The 24,655-nt window shown below is 35.2% G+C and overlaps 1 protein-coding gene across 1 annotated transcript in view; it reads left to right on the forward strand.

Annotated features, from left to right (window-relative positions):
* Nucleotides 1–24,655, forward strand: part of ZDHHC17 (zinc finger DHHC-type palmitoyltransferase 17) — a 92,698-nt gene that overhangs the window by 44,794 nt on the left and 23,249 nt on the right. Inside the window, exons 8-11 of the mRNA XM_070600233.1 lie at nucleotides 3,176–3,301; nucleotides 13,310–13,452; nucleotides 14,967–15,067; nucleotides 23,910–24,034. Of these exons, the coding sequence (XP_070456334.1) occupies nucleotides 3,176–3,301; nucleotides 13,310–13,452; nucleotides 14,967–15,067; nucleotides 23,910–24,034 (495 nt within the window). The remainder of the gene's footprint in view (nucleotides 1–3,175; nucleotides 3,302–13,309; nucleotides 13,453–14,966; nucleotides 15,068–23,909; nucleotides 24,035–24,655) is intronic.

Consider the following 24,655-nt stretch of genomic DNA (forward strand, 5'->3'; position numbering starts at 1 on the left):
TGAAGATCAGTTGGCTGTTGCAATAAATCAGACAAGTGATGATGTTAGTTTATCTGTGATTGTGGGAGTAGAGATGGAGAGGAATGAATGGATTTGGAAATGATAGAGTAGAAATGAAAAGGTAGTGTAGATGTGAGGGTGAAAGAAAACAACCTTGATCACCTAAGTTTGGATTTTAATAACTGAATGTCTTGTGATGTATATTGAGGTTATGAAGACAGAAGGAAAAAGATTTTTGGGGGGTAAACGTGATGGGAATTGGTTCTGTTTTAGTCATATGTAATTTGAGTCACATATCATTTTAGCTATGTGGAATGTCAAGCTAATTAAGTAAACTTAAATTGCTACGAATTTTGAAAGGGAAAAATTCATTAATTAAAAAAAACCCCTAGATGCTTTGTCAAATGGAAAAACATTTTTTATTTTAGGTCTTAAGAGAGTCTGATTGATAATCACAAATTATAACAAAAAGATGTAGCCTACAAATCTGGATATAGCTTTAACAGCTAGTAAAAGTTACATTCTCCAAAGAATATGAAAAATTATACTTTGTGTTATAATAGTTACATAATTATTAGTTGATCCTGTTTCTTCTAAAATAGCTATTTCCTAAATAAGATTAGGCTTAAGTTTCTTAGAAATCTATCTTTATATTAACTAGATGTTTACTCTTGTGAATTAGTTATTTGAGTAAGGAATTCAATTCTTTTAATATATAAACAAATGATTCTTTTATCAAAATAAGATAGAACTTATTTTGGAGACAAGTAATATTAAATGCTAGATAACTTTAAAATGGCTATTTTGATCCTTAGATGGATCAGGAATGGCCATATACCATAGCTTAGAGGTTCTTAATCTGGGACCCACCAGTGAAATTTGGTTAGAGGGTGGGTTCATGGACCCCTGAAATTGTTATAAAAATGTTACATGTATTACAACTTTCCTGGGGAGAGGGTCAGTGGCTTCATCAGATATGACTCAAAGAACCATGGCCCTAGATAATAGTTATATAGAATAAACTCAAATTTTGTTAAGTAAGAACAGTTGGGGAGAAAAAGTGATTTGGGATACTAAGAATTAACAAAAAAATACACATACGGTCATCCCTTTTTATGGTAGTGTCACATTTGTGAATTTTTAAAAAATAATATTTTGCCCCCTTGCACATGTTTTTGGTTATATAGATAAATTTAGGTGAATTGAGTTTTGGGGAAACAATCTCTGAGTGCTGCCCAAGCATTTATGAATTTTTCTTTCTAAAATTGTCAAATGACATAATTTTTAACTTGTGCAGAATGTAAAATTACTGAGCTTTGTTAATTAATATATTGAAAGACTCACATGGTTTCTTGAAATGAGGTAAGAAGCTGTTTTCAGAAAGTAGTTTTCATTACTTCTTAAGTACCTGACCTAGATGGTCTCCAAGGAAGAATTTTCCTTAGTTTTAATAATGAAATTCAACCTTGCTTAGGCAAAAAGTGATCTTCCACCCTCTACCTTCCATTATGTTTATCTCCCCAAACCCTTGAAGAATTTCTTTTATTCCCAGTTACATGGTCTATAACTACTCCATGATACTTGTTGTTAATGCTGCTGTTGTTATCGTTTACCATTTTGGCTGACACATGGAGTGATCCAACATAGACTTGATTCAGAACCCTGGGTTTAGTATATTTTTTCAAATTAATTGCTTGTTTATTTTACCAGCTGAATAAAAGAGCTATACAAAAGTAGTCAGATGACTAGAAGAGTAGTTGCAAGATTTCTTAAAGCTCCCTCCATCTTTTTGTCTAGGCGATCCTTAGGTGTCACTGGCCCTCTAGTGGAAGGGATGCTCAGCTGGACCGAGGCAACTGCAGGATATTCTCTGGGCGTTGTTACCCAAGGGATTGCTTTTATTCAGGTAATCTTTATAGTTTGGATTAATTAGCTGGTTCTGACAATTTAGGTAATAGAATTTTTGAATAGGTAAGGAGATATTTTAAGGTAAATATCCCTTTTTGTGGAAGACTTATTACCAAGATTAGCCCATTCCTTGTTAAATACGATTGATCTTTTTATTAAAGGATTGGTTGGGCTTTTTGTTGTTATTGTCGTGTTGTTATAGTTGTTACTATTGGTGGTTGTGGTGTGTTTATTTTGCTTCTTTTTCAGTGTGTTTTTTAAAAAATAAATTGTACTCTAGTTAAATAATCATCCCTCATAAATAAGGCACCCCAAGTCTCCTTATTACTTTATTTTCATTCAGTTTTTTAAAATACAATTTCAATGTTTTTTTTTCTTTTTTCTAAAGTGGTTTTGAATATTCATCTATACATGCTTGAAATTTTGGCAAACAAAATTTTGAATTTCACTTTTCTGTTTAAAGAAGTAATAAATAGTGGAGAATTTTAAATAGAATAGAAATGTAGGTATCTGACTAATTTACGAAAGGAGAAATAAGATTTTAAATTAATAAAGACAAAAAGAAGCATAGATCCAGAATTGGGGATGCTTATTTCTTGTTTCTTACTTCTTTTAAAACATTTTAGTTCTATTCACTTACACTATTTGGCATTCTTTTTCTTGAGGTTAAACTACAAGTCTATAACTTGAGTTTCACTATTTTTTGTTATTGCTCTTATTCTCTTTGAAAATTTCTGGATGGGTGGATGAATTTAAGACGATCAAGAATGCAGGTCTTGTAGAAGTAGAATTTGACTTTTCTTTTTCTTCTCAAGCCTCTTCTTCAGACTTGTCATCACTGAAATTAAACTGAGAGATTTCTGGCAATTTGATATTATAGCAGGATGTTTTGTGGCGATAGCTATTACTAATGAAACCCTTAAAGAATATGAAATATCTGATAAACTTAGTGATAGCCTCTGATCCAGCAGGTGCTAAAATACCTACTTTTTGATTTACTCTCTAAATCAAAACGCCAGCAGAAGTAGAATCTGTTGAAGACGTTGGGTGATACATTTTCTGATTGTACCTTGAATGGGAAAGCATAATCAGTAACATGTGATTATTTAGATTCTTTTAGTAATTGACTTTGCCCAATGTAAAAACTATGTTAATGGATGAATAGTGTAGTCAGTTTATTTTTATGGAAGTGCTTTAAAAGTTACTAACTAAAATATTCTGCTTTTTCTTCATTTTTAATGTGAATTTCTTCTGCTTATTTTATCAGGGTGAATCAGCACTTGATTTGGCAAAGCAGAGAAAAAATGTGTGGATGATCAACCATTTGCAAGAGGCAAGGCAAGCAAAAGGATATGACAATCCATCTTTCCTTAGAAAGCTGAAGGCTGATAAGGTAAATTTATGACTGAAGATTTTCAATAGATAGTCTTTTTAAGCTAGATTCATAGGCATACTTTCTTAGCATGAGTATTTACAGCCTTTAATTTTGACATTGGCCAGTGTAATTTTTAAAATACCATTTCATCTAGGATAAAATGAAAGGAGATAGCAAAGTTTCTCAGGGCTCTGCCTACATGGGTGATGGACTGTTCATATTATCTGATAAATAGGAAAGCTGTCTAAATCTCCATAGGCCACTAACATAAATGTTAGTTCGTTAATTCAGCTGGCCTTCTTTAAGTAATAGAGACATCATAAAAGTTTTTCCTGTTTAAGTGCATTTTTTAGTATGGTAATAAATTGTGAAAAGTCTTAGTCCTAATACATATCTTTTTTAACTACTCAACTCTCGCTCTAATTAATTTAAACTTTCCATTCTTATGTGATGTGTTGTAACATTTTTTAGAGATAGAAACGTATATTCTTTACTTCTCTATAGAAAGTCTGTTTTAGATCTTCCACATACCTTCAATTTTAAACTATTGGTTCAGTTGCCCGATTTTAATAATATGATACCAAAACTAAGAAAATTTCTGCCAAAGAGGAGTATATATTTCTTTCCTTATAAAAGGAAAAATTAGCTGACCCACAATTTCTTTATATAACTAATTGACAAGATATTTGCTAACTTGTCAATAATCACAACTTGAATGGCATTAAGCCTTGAGTACCATCTTATGTATGTCTTATTCAGGGTGTTCTAGTGGTAATACTGTTTGTTTAAAGTTAAGATTGATCTGTCTGTTAGAACAAAATGACAAGTTTTGGATAAAGGGAAGCACACTTGAAAGCATACCTCACTTATTTGTGGGAGTTCAGACTTCCTTAGTAAGCTGAAAAGTCCATTGGTCCATTACTTAGACATCAAAAGAGTTAGATTTATGATTTATAATCTTGCCTATTTTCAGTCTGTTAGTTGAGAATAATGAGTAGTTTTTGCATGTCGTGATAACTCTCTCATTTCACTATTAAATATAATACAAAAAATGATTTATTATTTATTTACTTTGATGTTGCTCTGTTCTCTAGGGTTTTTTTGCTCTAGTTTTGCTCAACAGAGTGGAAAATGGCTAATGTCTCATAATAATGAGCCTAGTAATAAAAGTGTCTTATATTACTTTGGAAAGTCCCATAATCTTTATGCTTTCATTTTGTTTAGTGTAAATATTCTAAAGATTTTTTAAACATATATAGTCAGGTGAAAATGACTTTGTAAATTTTAAATGTTTATTAATATATAAAGTTACTTATTATAGAAATAATGAGCTATATATGTGTTTAGATGATTTCTTTTGAAAAAGAGAGCTTCATTAAAAAGTTTAGCACAATTTTATTGACATTTGTGTATTATTGTGATCAGTTCGGAAGTTGAGTACCCCCTGCACTTTATTTCTTGGGGTTTTTTTTTTTTTGCATTAGTAACTTTAAATATAATATGTTTTTTAAAAAGGTTACTAGATAAAAATATATGATGGTTGGGGATTTTGTGACGTTAAGTATTTTTAATTATGAAGACTGTTGTTCTCTTTTCATTTCACGTTAGAAAAATTTAAATCATGTAGGTGACTTGATTTGCTAGTGTGAAGTATGTTCTTTATTTAAACCTAGGTAAGAAATCAATGATAGCTAGGTCACAATAGTATTTTACTAAAAAATAAGTCATCCCAAAATGGAAAGAATATATTTTTGGACAGTGCTAGTAGCTAATGAGATATGGAGGAAATCTTGATTTAGAAAACTGTTTTTAAAGCTCTTAGATTTTTTGAGGTTAGAAGATTTTAGACAGATTTATGGTTAAATGAGTTTACTTCTGTAATAATAAGTTAGAGGGAAATCTCTAAATTAGTATTTCTTAATATTTAACAACCCATGATCCCTTTTGTTAACAGTGGAAGTCTCACATATCTTCCTCTTTAATGTTTATTGATTATGTGAAAATAAATCTGGGAAGATGGAGTAGATGTACTTTTCCCTATTCCTCCCTGCTCAGTAAAACTGCAAAATCTGGACATTATGTACAAACAAATGTAAGAAGACTCTGGAAGATGGAGAGAAGAAAGCAGAGCAGCCAGGGAGCTCAGAATGGCATGGTGGTGGTTTCCCTGCATTCTCTTTTTTCGCCTCATGTATCCCAGAAGAGGAGCTGACAAATTCAACAAGCCAGAATCACAAATGGGTGCAGACGGAAGAGGCCCCAACGAAAGCCTGCTCTCTAGCCCAAGGACCGCAAAAGAGGCAGCTTAGCAAGATAGAAACTTTTAGAAAATAACTTTCTACTGCAGCTGAACACTACAGAAAAAACTGTGGGGGCCTCCCCTCCTGCCCCGACTCACCCTAGTAAAGGCGTAACTTTTACCGTTACCAGGCTGTAGTAAAGTGCCCCAACTTCTCTTCTGGGGTGGTGTCAGAGAAGGTCGGGTAGAGAGTTGAAAATTTCATCCTCACTGATTGTTGAGGTCCCATAGCCTGCTGTATCAGTGGAGACCACACAGGAAACAGTAATGTGGCACTCCTGACCCTCCCAGCCAGGGAGATATCAGTAGAGGTATAGTGGAGAGCTGGAAGTCCCACCTTTGCCTAACAGTATTGGGATGCCCTCCTCAGGTGTCAGTGGAGGTCAGCTTGGGATCCTGGACTACCACCCTACCTGGCAGTAATGAGAAGATGCCTCACTCCTCTCCCCTTGCCAAACTACATCAGAGGAATCCTTCTAAAATGAAAAGTTTAAATAAGATCCAGTATCTCATAATACCCCAGATGTCTAGGTTTTGAACGAAAATTGCTCATCACACCAAGAACCAAGAAGATCCAAAACGGGCCAGCCCGGTGGCACAGTGGTTAAGTGTGCACGTTCTGCTTCTCATCGGCCCGGGTTTCACCGGTTCGGATCCTGGGTGCGGACATGGCGCTGCTTGGCAAAAGCCATGCTGTGGTAGGTGTCCCATGTATAAAGTAGAGGAAGATGGGCACGGATGTTAGCTCAGGGCCAGTCTTCCTCAGCAAAAAGAGGAGGATTGGCAGCAGGTGTTAGCTCAGGGGTAATCTTCCTCAAAAAAAAATAGAATACCAACGACGTGATGACAGAGATGTTAGAATTATCTGACTGATTTTAAAGCAGCCATCATAAAAAGGCTTCAGTGAGTAGTTATGAACATGCTTGAAAAGAAATAAAGAAATAGAAATATAGAAAAAATACAAAGAAGAACCAAATGGAAATTTTAAAACTGGAAAATTACAATAACCAAAATAAAAAAGACTCAATGGATGGACTCAACAGCAGAATAGAGGGGACAGAGGAAAAAATCAGTAACCTTGAAGAGAGGACAATAAATATTACCCATTTTGAAAAACTAGAGGCAATAATCTGAAAAAAATAAAATGAACAGAGCCTCAGGGACCTGTGGTTATAACAGAATATCTAATGTTAATACAATTGGAGTCGCAGAAGAAGAAGAGAAAGAGGGTGGGGTTGAAAAAGTTCTCAAGGATACAATGGCCAAAAAAATCCCCAAATTTGGCAAAAGACAAACCTATAGATTAAGAAGTGGAAGGAAGGCTAAACAGAATAAACTCAAAGACATCTTCACTGAACATGGGGTCAAACTTCTGGAAACTAAAACCCAAAAAATAAAAATCCTGAAATCCCCTTATAAATGGGGCTAAAACGATTCAAATGATAGTGGATTTCTCATCAGAAACCAAAGAGGCCAGAAGGAACTGGCACATTTTCCAAGTGCTGGATGGAAAGAACTGTCAACCCAGAATCCTATACCCGGTGAAAGTATGTGTCAGAAGTGATGGAGAAATCAGCACATTCTTAGATAAAGGAAAACTAAGAGAATTTGTCACCAGCAGACCTACCCTAAAAGAATGTCTAAGAGAATTTCTTTAACCAGAGAGGAAATGATGAAAAACAGAATCTTGGAACATAACATCAGGGTAGGCAAAATTATGGGTAAATATGGTAAACTTTCCTTCTCATCTTATGTCTTCCAAATTATGCTTGACAGTTGAAGCAGAAATTATAGTGCTGTCTGATGTGGCTCTAAATGTATGTAGAGAACATATTTGAGACAATTTACAGTATAAACCAGGGAGGGCAGAGGGACATAAAGGGAGGTAAGGTTTCCTCACTTCACAGGAACTGGTAAAATCAATGACACGAGTACATTGTGGTAAATTATGTTTATATAATGTAATACTTAGAGTAACCACTAAAAAAGCTATAGAAATAGATATACTCAAAAACACTATAGATAAACCAAAACAGAATTCTGAAAGACTTCCCAGTAACCCACAAGAAGGCAGGAAAAAGGAAATAGAGAAACATACAGAGAACAAATAGAAAACAAAATACAAAATTATAGACTTAAACCCTAACATATCAATAATCACATCAAATGTAAACAGTCTCAATATACCAATTAAAAGATATTGGCAGTATGGATTATAAAATATAGCCCAACTATATGCTGTCTGTAAGAAACTCACTTCACATATAGGAATATCAGCAAGTTGCTTGTGGAACTAGCGAGTAGCAGAATGGAAACAGTATGTTACCCTGATACCAAAGTCAGGCAAAGACAGTACACAAGAGGAAACTGTAGACTAGTCTTCCTCATTATAGGCTCAAAGATCCTTAACCAAGTGTTAACAAGTAGAAGTCAGCAATCTATAAAAGGAATTATGCATCATGGCCAAATTGGGTTTATGCTAGGGATGCGAGGCTTGTGTAATATTAAAAAATAATTCAGTGTAACCTACCGTATTCACAAACTAAAGAAGAGTAATCTCATGGTTATATCATCAATCAATGCAGAAAAAGCATTTGATAAAGATCAATATCCATTCATGATAAAACTCTCAGGAAAATAGGAATAGAAGAGAATTTCCTGAACTTTATAAAGAACATGTATAAAACCTTCAACTAACGTGATACTTAAAAGTGAAGGACTGACTGCTTTCCCCTAAGCTCAAGAACAAGGCAGGGATGCCCTTTTACTGCTCTCACTCCACACAGTGCTGGAAGTTCCAGCTAGTGGAATAAAGCAAGAAGAGGAAGTTAAAAGGCATATAAATCAGAAAGGAAAAAATAATAAAATTGTTCCTATTTGTGGTTGACATGACTGTGTGTAGAAAATCCCAAGGAATCTACACAATAAACTCCTAGAACTCATAAATGAGTTCAGCAAGGTCACAGGATATAAGATAAATATGTAAAAAATCTTATTTTATTGGGGCTGGCCTGGTGGCATAGTGATTAGGCTTGCATGCTCCTCTTTGGTGGCCAGGGATTTGCAGGTTCAGATCCTGGATGCAGACCTACACACTGCTCATCAAGCCATGCTGTGGTGGCATCCCACATATAAAATAGAGGAAGATTGTCACAGATGTTAGCTCAGGGACAATCTTCCTCAAGCAAAAAAGAGGAAAGTTGGCAACAGATGTTAGTTCAGGGCCAATCTTCCTCACCAAAAGAAAAAAAAATCTTTTATTTCTATATATTTGCAATAAACATGTGGACATTGAAATTAAAAATACAGTACTACTTGATACAGTATCTTAGTATTGCTCACAAAAGAATTTTAAATACTTAGATGTAAATCTAACCAAATAGGTAAAGTACTTGTATACTGAAAATTTTAAAATGCCAGTGAAATAAATCAAAGAAGATTTAAATAAATGGGGAGGCATACTGTGTTCATGAATTGAAAGACTCAACATAGTAAATATGTCAGTTGTCCCCAAATTGATAGACAGATTTAATGCAATTAAGTAAAAAGTCCAGCAGGATTTTTGGTCTATATAACCAAGATTATTCTAAAATGTATATGAAAAGTCAGTAGACATGGAATAGCTAAAACAATTTTGAAAAAGAGGAATCACTCTACGCAGTTTCAAGACATGCTGTATAGCTACAGGAATCAAGATTGTGTGGTATTGCTGGAGGAATAAACTGGTAGATCAATGGAACAGAACAGACAGCCCAGAAACAGAACCACAGAGAGGTGCCCACTGACTTCTGAGAGAAGTGCAAGAGCAGTTCAGTGGTGGAAAGATATCCAAAGGCTCTAGCATCATTTGTTGAAAAGGCTGTGCGTAGGCAAAACACAAAACAAAACAAAACTCAAATGTCACACCGTGTAAAAAAATTAACTCAAAATGGTTCACAGACTTAAATGTAAAACATGAAACTATAAAACGTTTAGGAAAAAAACAGAGAAAATTACCAAAATCTAGAACTAGGCAAAGAGTTGGCTTTGACACAAAAAGCACAATCCATAAGGGTAAAAATCGATCAGTTGGACTTCATCAAAATTGGAAACTTTTATTCTACAAAAGACCATGTTATTAGGATGAAAAGACAAACTACAGACTGGGAGAAAGTATTTGTAAGCCACATATCCAACAAAGGACTAGTTTCCAGAATATAGAAAGAACTTTCCAAACTCAACAGTGAAAAATCACACAATCCAATTAGAAAATGGGCTGAAAACAAGGAGAGATATTTAACCAAGGAAGATATAAAAATGGCAGATAAGCACAGACAAGATGTTTGACATCTTTAGTCATCAGGCACAGTGGCTAGGTGACTTAAAGCCACAGTGACTTACTATCACACACCTATCAGAAGAACTGAAATAGAAAGCTGTAACAACGCCGAATGTGGTGAGGGTACAGAGAGACTGGATTACTCATGCATGCGTTGCTGGTAAGAGTGTGAAACAGTACAGTACCCTGGAGAACAGTTGGCAGTTTCTTCTTAAAAACTTAACATGCACTTACCATACAGTCTAGAAACTGCACTCTTAGGCATTTATCCCAGAGAAATGAAAGTTTATGTTCACACGCAAACCTGTATGTGAATGTTTATAGCAGCTTTAGTCATAATAGCCCCAAACTAGAAATAACCCCAAAGTCCTTCAATGGGTGAGTGGTTAAACTGTGTACATTCGTACCATGGAATATTCCTCAGCAGTAAAAGGAAATGAACTAATGGTACATGCAATAACCTGGGTGAAACTGCAGATAATTACATTGAGTGAAAAAGCCAATCTCATAAGGTTACATACATACCGTATAATTCCATTTATATAAAATTCTTGAAATGACAAGATTATAGAAATGTAGAACAGTTTAGTGGTTGCTAGAGGTTCCTATGGAAGTGAGAATAGGGTAGGGGGGAAGTTGCTATAAAAGGACATGAGGAATCCTTGCAGTGATGGAAATACTCTGTACCTTAACTATAAATGTCAGTATCCTGGTTGTGATATTGTACTACCGTTTTGCAAGGTGTTAACCATTGGGGGAACATGGGTAAAGGGTACTTGAGATCTGTCTGTATTAATCATTACAACTGCATGTGAATCTATAGTTATTTCAAACTAAAAACTTGAATTAAAAAATTGATTACTGAGGGGCTGACCTGGTGGTGTAATGGTTAAGTTTGCATGCGCCACTTCAGTGGCCTGGGGTTTGCAGGTTTGGGTCCTGGGTGCAGACCTAGCACCACTCGTCAAGCCATGCTGTGGCAGAATCCCACATAAAATAGAAGATTGGCGCAGATGTTAGCTGAGTGACAATCTTCCTCAAGCAAAAAGAGGAAGATTGGCAACAAGTGTTAGCTCAAGGCCAGTCTTCCTCACACACACACATACAAAAATTGATCACTGAATTGTAGAGTCTCGGTGGTTGATATACAGGTATTCACTATAAAATGCTTTCAAATTTACTGTGTATAGTCAGCCCTCTGTATCCGCAGGTTCCAAATCCACAGATTCAGTCATCCTTGGATCGCAAGGCCTACAATGGTTGCGTCTGTACTGAACATGTACAGTGTTTTTCTTGTCATTATTCCCTAAACAATACAGTATAACAAGTATTTACTTACCATTTACATTGTATTAGGAAGTAAACGTAATCTAGAGGTGATTTAAAGTATATGGGAGGATTCGCATAGGTTATATGCCAATACTATGCCATTTTGTATAAGGGACGTGAACATCGCTGGATTTTGGTAGCCGTGGGGGTCCTGGAACCAGTCCCGTGCAGATACCAAGGGATGACTGCATTTGAGAATTTCTGTAATAAAATATAAGTGAAAACAGATTTCTCATATCTGTAGAAGCAGTGCGTCACCATTACATCTTTATAATACTATAATATATATGTTAAATGACAGTTTGAAAAACAAATCCAGAAATCCCACACATGGGTCTTTGTCCAAGTGAAATCAACTTACATTCACACAAAAACCTGTGCACAAATGTTTATACTGGCTTTATTCACAATCATCAAAAACTGGAAACAGCTGTAATCCCTTAGCTGGGGAGTGGATAAACAAACGGATACATCCTGTGATAGAATGCTACTCAGCGTTTAAAAGGAACTCACTGCTAACACAGGCAACATGATGAATGTCGAATGTGCTCTCTAAGTGAAAGAAGCCGGGCTTAAAAGATTGCATTCAGTGTAGTTCCGTTTATATGACATTCCTGCAAAGAGAGTATAGAGGCAGAAATCAGATTAGTGTTTGCCCGGGCCTGGGACCAGGGCACACAGTGGTTCAGGGCTTGAGAGAGCTGTTCTGTGTTTTGATTTTCTTGCTGGTTACACAGCTGTGTAAGTTAACCAAAACTCAGAGAACTGTACACAAAAGAGGATGAATTTTACTATATGTAAATTGTATATTAATTTTTAATAATGAAAAAGTGTGGCCATTGCTGAGGGAGACCAGTATCTTGACTAAAAATAAGCAAAATCACAGGTAATTTTAGTAAATACTTTTTCAAATGACACATGTTCATCTTCTCTCCTATCAGTACCCACCCTTTCTCATACTCTCTTTTCCCAGTTATAAATCTTCTCTAATGTTTTGATGTAAAATTCACACATACTAGAGGTGAAAAAACAAATTGGAAGGATTAGTTATTTTACTACAGCATAAAATTAAACTCTGAAGTTGATATGTTTAATTATTAGTCTATGTTGAAAGTACAAATTGAGTTCAGAAAATGAATTACAGTGGCTATTGGGGAAGATGTGGCCATTTTTACTAAAAAGTGTTTCACTAGAAGCCAACAGGATGAAAGAGATGCTAAAAAAGTGTAATATCATCTTAGCCTCCACAAAGGTAAATATTCAATGAGGAAAGTAATGTTTACACTTTTAGCTTTATTCTATCACAGCTGGGATATCTTAGATCTGTCAACTAAAGTAACTCAGAGAGACTGGATAGCTGCCCGTGAGTTTGTGAAGGCTGTTGTGTGGAAGAGGCAATAGATGGACCTCGTGTTGCTCTGAGGATACAGTTGTGATAGATGTCACGAGGAAGTAGATAGGTTTTATACTTAGAAGTATGGACTTCGTGACAACCAGACCAGTACGAAAATGAACTGGAACTACCTCTGGAATATTAGGCACTCTGCTTTGAAATGTTCAGAGACACAGTGTCCGTTCTCTGGACTCTGGTACCCTGTAGATTGACTTTATTTTGTATCTCATTTTACGGTTTTAATATACTGTTTATATGTGTCATTCCAAATCTCTTCTCCAGGCTAAGCTTCCTCAGCTTTCCTTCTCTGATACAGTTCTTTGACCATCAGTCCTTCTGGTCCTTCCTTGTCTCTCTAGTAAGCAGTGCGCCTGGTAAAACAGGGTGGTATTTGTCGTGACCTGTCTTCTAGCCTGTCCACATGTTAGCAGGTGGTACTGCTATCTTTTATATCTGACTGTCTATAGACCCAGTCTTAAACTTTTGTTCTCATTTTCCACAATTTTAACTATGTGCTTTTAAATTTTTTATTTAGTGCCTTGAATAGTACCTGCACATAGTAGGCATACTTGAATGGATGAATTTCACCCTCTGTTGCGTGTTTTCACAAAGGTAACAATGGTTCACATTGAGGTTACTTGAAACATGCAAAACCTTCTAACTAATTGTTTTTTTCTTTCTATACAGGAATTTCGGCAGAAAGTAATGCTGGGAACTCCTTTCCTAGTTATTTGGCTGGTTGGGTTTATAGCAGACCTAAATATTGATTCTTGGCTCATTAAAGGGCTAATGTATGGTGGTGTTTGGGCTACAGTACAATTTCTTTCAAAGTAAGTATGTTGTTTTTAACTATATTTTAACTTTACATGAGGGAGTATAATTTGGACCTGCTATATAAAATTAATATTTTGTATGTTTAGAACATTGGCTTTGTGTAACATGTTTGATCTTAATTTAATCTTAAAAAATTTTGTCAAATTTGTGTGTGAAATCTTTTAAAATTTTAACATTGTTAAAATGTTCCTAAAGGTGCTTTCAGTGACAAAGTCTAGCATCTAATTTGTAAGGCTGAAATGGTTTTAAAACATTTTGGTAGACGTGTACTTGCATTTGTTGAACTCTAAATGTAATATACATGGTGCTTGTTTTTAGGTAATCATAATGCTTGAGCTTACCTTTCCATACGAGTTATATTTTCTTTCATCATAGGCAGTATGTAAGAAAGAGGTTTGATTTTTAGGAGCAAAGTAGAGTCTAAGCATGTAAAGTAGGCTCCGTTTTTTCTTTTTAATTTTCTCTCTCTTTTTTCTTTAAACATTATGATCATTCCATTTTCTTTCGGTCCGTAGATTTCCACTTAATTTCCATTCCTTTAGTACCTTGTTTTTACCTAAATTTCAAAAAAGAGTTCTGAAAATAACACACAGAAACAAAAATGACTTGTAACACACTTGTGTTAACTCTCAAAAAGGGGCTTAATTCTGGGTAATTAATCTCAATTTTAGTATTTCTAGGAGTTCCAAGGGCTATTATAAATAGGAAATCACCAAGACTTTCTATTTAGCCTACATGAATGATTGATCCTGCTTATGTTTTAATAAGATTTATTTTTCCTAAATTCTAAATACTGTAAATAGTGACCTTCAATTCCACTAAATTGTAGCCAGTTCATTCTGTTTGAAAAGAGGTGCTGAAGCTTAATGGGAGTGTGTAGGTAAAGAGAAATGAGGAAACAGAGAAAATATGAGGATTGCTTTCTACTCATGTGTCAAAATTATAGTATCTTTGGTGAATAATACGCTGAATGATACAGTTATATATGTAGTCATGTGTCATTAACTATGGGATATGTTCTGAGAAATGTGTTGTTAGGTGATTTCGTCGTTGTGCGAACATCGTACCATGTACTTACACAAACCTAGAGGGCATAGCCTACTACACACCTAGCTGTGTGGTATGAATCTTGTGGGACCGCTGTTGTGTATATGTGGTCCGTTGACCAGAACGTTGTTATGCGGCACGTGACTGTATGCTAAAGTGAATTGTTGATTTAAAAGAAGAGGAATAGCCTGAAATCCTGAAGGTGAAAAGTAAAGGGAATATAATTTTAAGTCTTGGTGAACTAAAAGGAGCTCAGAATCTTGCCGAGTCATTCAACTGTGAACTCATTTATCATTGATTACTGTGAAAACAGCCTTAGGAGTTAAGTATCCTGGACTTCTGGATTTTAGTTAAACCAGAGTTTGCTATGTAGAATGTGTGTCTAATTTTCATTTAGATAAATAAAGATTCATTTTTACAGTGAAATATAGAGCTCAAATTTTACAAAACTTGTGTTTTCCAGATCCTTTTTTGATCATTCAATGCATAGCGCATTGCCCCTTGGAATATATTTGGCAACCAAATTCTGGATGTATGTGACGTGGTTCTTTTGGTTTTGGAATGATATCCTTTGGTTATAAAGATCGTATCTAAAGCAATTTTTGTTTGTTTTTAAACAAATGTTTAATAGTAATTTAACATTGGGACCGAACTACTCACGATTTGCTGTATTAAAAAAGTATTCTTAGAAAAATAAGTGGGAACTAATGTAAATATTGTTTTTAAATGTTTTATATTGAATAGCTTGCTTTTGAAAGCTGCTTTAGATAACAACATCAGTAATAATAGCTGCCATTTACTGAGTGTTTAAGGGCATTTTCTTGAATACTTTGTACTCATTTAACATACATCCTATATTTTAGTATTGTTATCTCCATTTTATTGATGGGAAAATTTAAGTTTAAACAGGGTAAGCTGTCATCCTTGCTCAGCGCCACATGGTTGGCTTCTGGGAAAGCTGGGAAAGAAATACGTACTTGTTTGACTTTATAACACGTGTTCTAAACCTTTCTACTAAACTTCTGATTTTCATGTTTTAGTATCAAACTTTTCTCTAAATATTTTCTTAATTTCACAATTATTTTGCTGTGGTAGGTAACGGTTAATTTTCTCTTTTGCTTCATGGAAAGCATGTAATGCTGTATCTTCAAATGTTTACTAACGAGCAAATTATTTCAATGTAGTATACTTTTAAAAAGTAACGTAGTTGGAAATTATGAATGTGTGTGTGTGAACATGTGTGTGTATCAAAGAAATAAGACCAGTGTCAACTTTTGGTATTGTTGCATAGGTCAATCAGTAGGGCAGTCTGATTTATTATAATAAATAAATTATTATAATAAATAAATTTCATGTTTGTTCATCATTTTTCAAAACATAAAGTATATAAAATATGTTTTAAACAGTATGCAGCTCTCGGGGACTTGTAACTGTTCTGAATGAGTTTAATTAATACGTGGTTTCACTTCCCAGTCTTGCGTGGTATAATACTGTATTCTTTTTGTTCAGTTGTTTTGTATTTTAATTGAAAACAAAACATGCTTATTTTACTTTTGAGAGTGAGGCACAGAATTGAAGCTACACTTGTAGTTCTTTTATTCTTACAGCATTATGTGATTACTTTCAGAAAGTATACTACTTTTAAAATACTTTCTGGGCATAAGTATCTATTGAAATTTTTCCATGTGGCAGTTTTCGCTAGCTCATTCTGGGTTAGTATTATACCTTGACATAAAAATTGTTTTTCAAGGATTTATTGAGTATTAGAATTGTGGTATTGGGACATTTGATATGAGTAAAACAGATCTGCTTATTTTCATTACCTCATCTGTTTTAGATGTATAAAAAACACTGACCTCTGAAATGACTTTAGTATTCCAGACATATTTTCTAACTTTGTTTCCTAAATTGGACAGTAAATTTTATGTTCAAGGAAAAAAGTCAGATTCACATCTCAAAATAATTTTAGACTGTTGCCGTACTCTTAGTCTGTTATGCGTGTAAGTGAGAAAGGCAGAAAAATTAGTAAATTACCAAATAATGAAAACTTTACACCAGACAAAAATAACCAAAGCAAAAAGTAACACATGTTGGAGAGGTTGTGGAGAAAAAGGAACCCTCATACACTGCTGGTGGGAATGCAAACTGGTGCAGCCACTATGGAAAACAGTATGGAGATTTCTCAAAAAATTAAAAGTAGAAATACCATATGACCCAGCCGTCCCACTACTGGGTATCTATCCAAAGAACTTGAAATCAGCAATTCCAAAAGTCCCATGCACCCCTGTGTTCATTGCAGCATTGTTTACAATAGCCAAGACGTGGAAGCAACCTCAGTGCCCATCAACTGATGATTGGATAAAGAAGATACGGTGTACACACACACACATGCGCGCACATGCGCACACACACACACGATGGAATACTACTCAGCCGTAAAAAAAGGATAAAATCATCCCATTCACAACAACATGGGTGGACCTTGAGGGTATTATGTGAAGTGAAATAAGCCAGATAGAGAAAGACAGTCTCTGTATGACTCCACTCATATGTGGAAGTTACACATGTAGACAAAGAGAACAGATTAGTGGTTACCAGGGGAAAGGGGGTGGGCACAAAGGGTGAAGTGGTGCACCTACAACATGACTGACAAACAATAAGGTACGACTGAAGTTTCACAAGGTTGTAAACGTATCATAATCTTTTTTTTTTCTTAAATTTCACTTCTTTGTTTTGTTTTGACTCTTTTTTTAAGATTGGCACCTGAGCTAACAACTGTTGCCAGTCTTTTTTTTTTGCTTTTTCTCCAAAAATCCCCCCAGTACATAGTTGTATATTTTAGTTGTGGGTCCTTCTAGTTGTGGCACGTGGGACGCTGCCTCACCATGGCCTGATGAGTGGTGCCATGTCTGTGCCCAGGATCAGAAGCAGCGAAACCCTGGGCCACTGAAGCGGAGCACGCAAACTTAACCACTCGGCCACAGGGCCGGCCCCACTATCATAATCTTAATTAAAAGTAAAAAAAAAAAAAAACAATAAAACCTTTATGCCAGAGAGTTTTATATAGTATAATTTGAATCTTTTGCTTTGCTTTATTTGGAGAGAGTATAAAATAGCTTTGCAAGTTTCTGAAGCTGGGGAGTTGAGAATGTGAAAGGTAGATTTTGAAGGGAAGGCTAGAACAATCAAGTCTATTTAACTTTCCCTATTTGAATAATTCTGGCTTTAAAATAGAATGGCATATAATTCATTTTTTAAATGCATTGAGTAAATTTCACATGTTAATTTTTCGAATAAGAATTGTAGTATGAGCAGTGAGCATACTAAGTTCTATACTTGTCTGTAACGGAGGGCTGGTCCTAGTGCTCTCTCACAGAATTCTTGAAAAGTGGAATATACTATAGTGTAGGACATACCTGACATGTAAAGTGTTGCATAAGTGCATATTATTGTTTATGCATGACTCTTAAATCTAGTTAAGTTTGTGTCCAAATGGACTTTAAATGTGCATTTATAGTTTCTTTTGAGTGTATGTGTATGTGTGCGTGATATTCATGGAATGTAGAATGAAATCACAAACAAATTTAAATTCTGATTATCCAAAAAAACTTGACACTTCTCTATGTTATAAAAGAACATATATAGGGGCTGGCCCCGTGGCCGAGTGGTTAAGTTCGCGCGCTCCGCTGCAGGCGGCCCAGTGTTTCGTTGGTTCGAATCCTGGGCGCGGACATGGCACTGCTCATCGGACCACGCTGAGGCAGCGTCCCACATGCCACAACTAGAAGGACCCACAACGAAGAATACACAACTATGTACCGGGGGGCTTTGGGGAGAAAAAGGAAAAAATAAAATCTTTAAAAAAAAAAAAAAAAAAGAACATATATATATCTAGGCCCTGTATGATTTTAGAGCTACATTTTTTGTTTTTTGGTATTAAATTTTTGAGACCAGAGAGTGGAGCAGAAAGGGAACAGAAAGGAGCCTGGAATAATTTATAATGAAAGCACAAAGGCTGTTAGACAGGAAGGAGCTCTGAGGCTCATAATACGAGGCCAGGATTAAGGTGCAGCGAGAGAACGCAGCAGCTGGCAGGGTCCACCGCTCTGCTGTCCTCAACCTCTTTGTTGTTGCTTTTACCACTTGCCTCGTGCAACTCATGATTACATATCCATAATTAAAGCTGGTTAGACTAGTTTTGAAAAATAGAGTTAGAGTCAATTTTCATTATTCACAGTACTTATGTTCTGTAAAGTCTCTGTGAATACTGAATTAGCAAATACTGAACCTATTACTCCTGGGGGAAGAAGGTGGTTAGATTACTGCAACATTTTTGTCAACCAGTCACTACATAACCTTGTTTTACATGTTTCTGTTTAAACATCAAATTTAATATTTATTGTTGATCATTAACGTTCAACTCATGGCCAACAGCACTATAACCTATGCCTGAACAAAGCATATCTGACACACACATTGTAAGGCACGCATTTCTCAGTCTTCTTGCACTTACAAACATTAGACAGCATTTGAGCACTACACTTGGAGGCCATTTTAAAAAGCAGACTCATCAGGGGCTGGCCCAGGGGCGGAGCAGTGGGGTTCGCATGCTCCGCATCCGTGGCCCAGGTTCGCTGGTTTGGATCCCGGGCACAGACCTATGCACCACTTGTCAAGCCACGCTGTGCCAGGCGTCCCACATATAAAGTAGAGGAAGATGGGCATGGATATTAGCTCAGGGCCAATATTCTTCAGAAAAGAAAAAGCAAAATCATCAACAAAGAGCACAAAAACTGCAAAAAATGTGGGACTAAATAGACCGCGGAAAGGACACTTGTTTACAGCATGAGAGTTGAAACAGGAAGGCAGAGTGTCACCTTGTCGACTCAGCTGGGAATGTGTGCGAAGGAGATTCTTACATTTGCCGCTTTGTGCATGTCCACGGATGACTGAAAATCACCGTGAGTGTTGATTGTGGGGTAACAGATCAGTTGTAATGAGTTGGCCTGAGGATCACCTGTGTGAACCTTTAGTTTTCATAATATGATATCCAATAAGCATTTTGTGGTGATAATAAATTTCATGTTGATAGAAACTTTTAATAAATAAGTTCTTATTCTTTTCTACTATTCATTAATTATCACCCCATATGTACTTTACATTAATTCAGTGCTTTTTTGTTTATAGCTCTTTCAGATACATTGTTTTACTTGTTTCTCAGAATAATTCTTTGAGACTAAAAAACAAACCACACAAATCATAATGCTGTTTTCTAACTGATGGAAAAACGGAAGTTCAGAGAAGTTGTACGTCTTGCTCAAAATCACGTAGGTGATTATCAAGGGTCTGGGGTAGAACCCAGCTTTTTGCCCTGAGACAGTGTATCTTCAGATGTCTTTATGTTAGACTCTGAGCATGATTTTAAATTCATAAAGCCCCCTCAAAAGCAACTTGACAACCTGTAGAAAGAGCTTTAAATCTCTCTTAATGATTTCTTATTCGTAAGTAAATAATCAGAGATATGATCAAAGATTTATTTACCAGGATGTTTATTATTGTACTATTAGGATAGGGAAAAAATGGAAACAACCTGAATAGGGGGATAGTTCTATCAGTTACACTACATAATAGTATGGGCTAAAATAGCAATTAAAATAATTTGCTAAGATTTAGGGGCTGGCCCAGTGGCATAGTGGTTAAGTTTGCATGCTCTGCTTTAGTGGCCCGGGGTTCGCAGGTTCAGATTGTGGGAGTGGACCTACACACCACTCATCAAGCTGTGCTGTGGTGGCATCCCACTTACAAAATAGAGGAAGATTGGCTCAGATGTTAGCTCAGCGACAATCTTCCTCAAGCAAAAAGAGGAAGATTGGCAACAGATGTTAGCTCAGGGCCAATCTTCCTCACCAAAAAAGAAAAAAAAGCTTTTCTAGGATTTAATGATATGAGCTGATACTTAAAGTGTATATAATAAGCAAAAACATTATATTTATGGAGTGATTCTAATTTTGAAATGCAAAAAGGATAAGAGTGTCAAGTGAGTACATATAATTTTAGCTGTGGTTGTCTCTGGGTGTTGGATTCATGAGTAGTTTTATCTTGTTTCTTGTCCTTTTATTTATTTGAAAATTTTGTTTATTGACCATATAATATAATAATCATAATAATCAACTGTAAAATTCATTGTCATAGCCAGGACAGTCAACTGTGGTTGGCACCACTTTTGAAATATTATTTCATTATAGAAGGTTATTAGATTTCTATTTCTATTTCTATTTCATTCTATAGGTTATTAGAAATTTTATGTCTAAAAATAAATCATTTTTCAGTCATATTTTAAGTTAAATTAAGTTTTTAAACTAAAGATAGACATGAAGAGCTTTTAGAGCCTGGGATGATTACATATATAAAAATGAGGAGAGTGTAAAATTATCATTTTCCTCTATGCATTTTCCTTTTAACCATTCTTTTCTATAGTTTACTCTTAGGACTCCTTCAGTTTACTGTGTATTTTTCCTAGTTTCCTTCTAATATCCTCTAAGCTTTTTAATACCTATCTTCCAGTACCCAATCACCACCTTCTATGAATTCCAACAATATTGCTATATTCTTGTATATCTTTTTTTGTGCGCTTGTGCAAAAGTTCTCTGAAGTCACTAAAGATATTCTCTTATTTAAGATCTTATCCTGTATATTTGACACTGTGTATAATGAATGATGGGGAGGAGCAGTATCTTTCTTGCCTATTAGAGAAGCCATTGCTTCGGCGTACTCTTTCCTCGTTCAGTTGTGGTATCAGCCTTGACATTGCTGGCTCACATGGCAAGGAGAGAGCGAGAGAGATCTCTCCCTCTTCTTTCACTTATAGGGCCGTAGGCTTGTCGGCTTAGAGTCCTACCCTTATGACCAAATTTAACCTTAATTACCTCCTAAAGACCCTGTCTGCAGATCCAGTCACATTAGAGTTCAGGGCTTCAGCATGTGGATTTGGTGGGGGCCCTATTTAGTGTCAGAGGACCCGGGTGAGATTGATGCAGATTCTGACTTTGTCTTCTCATCTGCGTTTTTCAGACTGCTTCTACAGGTGGAGGCAGGATTAAGAACTACGCAGGCAGCCTGCCTCCCCAGAATCTTCTTCTTTCCTTGACTTCCAGCGTGAACTCTGTGGTATACTGTGGCTTGTCCCCTTTCCAAAGTTGTTCTGGTATTTGGCTGGGCAGTTGGTTTGTTTGATTTACTATTTTTGGTTCATTTTGTAGGGTATTATGATAAGTTAGAGCTGCATTTCACAGCAGGTATCGAAGTAACATCCAAGTAGAGTAGAGAGTTAAATGTAAAAAAATAATTCCATAAACATTTAAAAACATCGATGACAAATACTTGTTTTATCTCCAGTTGGAGGACTGTTTACAATAGAATAACACTTCTTTTGCCTCTAAAATTGGCAACACTTTTTTCTTCACTCAATGATCAGTATATGCTGCTAGTGTGGTTATAAATTGGTATATCTTTCTGGAAATAATCTGACAGTATAAAATATATATCAAGCCTTAAAAATGTTCATACCTGAAGATACTGCTCCCATAATATTTAGTGAATTAGGACATTCTGCTCAGTGCTTCGAGGAAGCAGAATAGCATTGATAATAGGAGCCTGGGTTTTAGTATCAGCTCCACCTCTAATTCTCTCTTAACCTTAGACTACTTAATTAACCTCTCTCTCAGTTTTGTCACCTGTAAAGTGGGGATAGCAGCAGAATTTATCATAGGATTCTTGTGCAGCTTAAATGGCACATAATTGGTGATTAATGTGTTATTTATTTTATTAGTGTTAATAAATACACTATGGTCCCAATTATGATAAAAAACACACTGCCAAGTAAGAGAAGATATCTCTGGGTGGAATTATTGTTTTTCTCTTTATACTTCTTAGTGTTTTTTTAATTTTCATCAGGAATAAAGGTTGTTTTAAACCTTTACCAAAAAACTCATGCTATTTATAGAGAATGCCTATTTCAGTTAAATTTTTAAAATTAACTGGTCTGAACCTGTTGCTGAAGCTAATTTCAAACCACCATTTGAAGATACCTAATCTCTTTGCCTTTAAAGAACAAGCAAAGAAATTCTTTAAGTTCATCTGATGTTTAATTCCTGAATAAATCCCTTTGAAATCTATAATCATTTATTGAGCTGGTAGTTAGCCCCTTACAAATTTAATCCTGGCTATAAGAACCTGACCTGTTATTTACTTGTCAGCAACTTTTTGAAACTTACAGTAAGTAAAGGTACTGCCCCTAAAAAATGCCAGGGTTTCAGCATTCTTCACACATACATTTACTCTTTATTCTCAAGAGATTTTTAGCTGGTGGAGCAGCTGAAAATTTGACTTCCTATTTATTCTGTGCTTATTGTATCAGTGGATTTTGTGGAATACGGATGGTGGAAGTGGGGAGAAAATAAAGGACTGGAAAAAGAGACATCGCTTTTGTATATGGCAGGTGATAGTAACTACTCATATCTTCTTCCTTTTTTTCTCCTGTATTTTAAGCGATTTTTCAGTGTTTTGGTAATTAGCGAACAAATATATGATCATTTCATTCAAGAAGCTGTTCTTTTTATCTTTGCTTCATAAGAAATATAAATAGTGAGTATACATGATAATGTCAAAAAATCTTACAAGATTCTTGTATGATGCTTGTACCTACATAAAGTATTGAAAATGATATTTGAGTAGCCCAGATATTTTTTCTCATAACTGTGTTGCTTTGGCAACATTGCTTTATTTCTCCTAGTGTTATTTAAAATAGTCTTTGACTTTTCACTTATATTTATAAATACCTAGTAGATTTCTTATGTTTTCATTAGGTAGAAAAATGTGAACATAGAAACTATTTTTATTTTAAGCAAGTTTATAAATATCTTTTCTACAATTAAAGTCAACTTGAATGTGTTCAAAAAAGGCAACAGAGTATTTAAAAGCAATCTTTAAAATAGATGGGTGTGATAACTGAAGTGTTTGTAGATATATAAAGATTTTAATGCATATAGATACAGTAATATGTTAATAACTTTGAACATGAGAAGTCCCTTCATTTTTGTCAAAAGAAATAATGATCATTTAAAAATAATGTGTTCACTGAATTTTTAATGTATTCACTGATTTTTAAAAAGTATCACATAAGCCTAACCTACATGATTTACAGTTTGTAAAGAAGTCATTATTTTTACTTTTTGTGTTAAGTAATATAATGGAAAAATGTATCTATTTTGATGTAATAGATAAACTAGGTTGTATTTTTTTGATGGTAGGTGGTTTTTTGTGTGTGGTAAAATTTTGTGGATTCTAAGTTTACCTATAATCGTAACTCATTTATCATTGCTTCTTTATATTCCTTGACTTCAGGCACATCTCAACTTTTTATTTATCCACCTTCCATTCCTTGCTAATAGTGTTGCACTTTTCTACAATTTTGGAAAATCTTGGAAATCAGATCCAGGGATTATTAAAGCTACAGAAGAACAAAAGAAAAAGGTAGCAAGATACAATCTAACTAGTCACATGTGTTTAACTGCCAAATTATCAGTGTTTATAGCAGATAGAGCACAAAGGAAGAAACTGTTTTTTAGAATATGGAGAAGTTTCAAACCAAACTGAGATCATGTGTAGTTTCTGCTCACCCTGGTGCTCTTGTGATCCTGTCCTTAACGCTTCCATGACGTTTTATAATTTCTTGTTTCTCTCCATATAGGGCTACTGTGATTGCTTTGAGGGACGAATACAATATTTTAAACATTTCTATAAACCCTCAGCAAATAATAACGCATTCACTAAATGTTTGTTGAAATACGGTATAAACTTGAAGGCCAATAAATTGGTTGATAATGCAGATATATTGTTCCAATAACTGAAATATTTGTATTTATGATCCAGGGAACCCCCTCATCTATGACCCAGGTACTTAGGAAACCAAATTTATAATCTAAAGATGGCACGTAAGTAGAGACTTGGACAAGAGGCAATTAGATTATCTTAAGAGCTCTTTTATACAGTTTCTGAAAGCAAAACAAATCCTGATGAGTTATTCCTGTCCACAGTAGATAAAAACACTGGCACGTTCTTATGGTTGGGTTCCCCTTTTTCTAGGCTGACAGA

The sequence above is a fragment of the Equus przewalskii genome, chromosome 29, assembly GCF_037783145.1.
Source record: "Equus przewalskii isolate Varuska chromosome 29, EquPr2, whole genome shotgun sequence".
Classification (NCBI taxonomy): domain Eukaryota; kingdom Metazoa; phylum Chordata; class Mammalia; order Perissodactyla; family Equidae; genus Equus; species Equus przewalskii.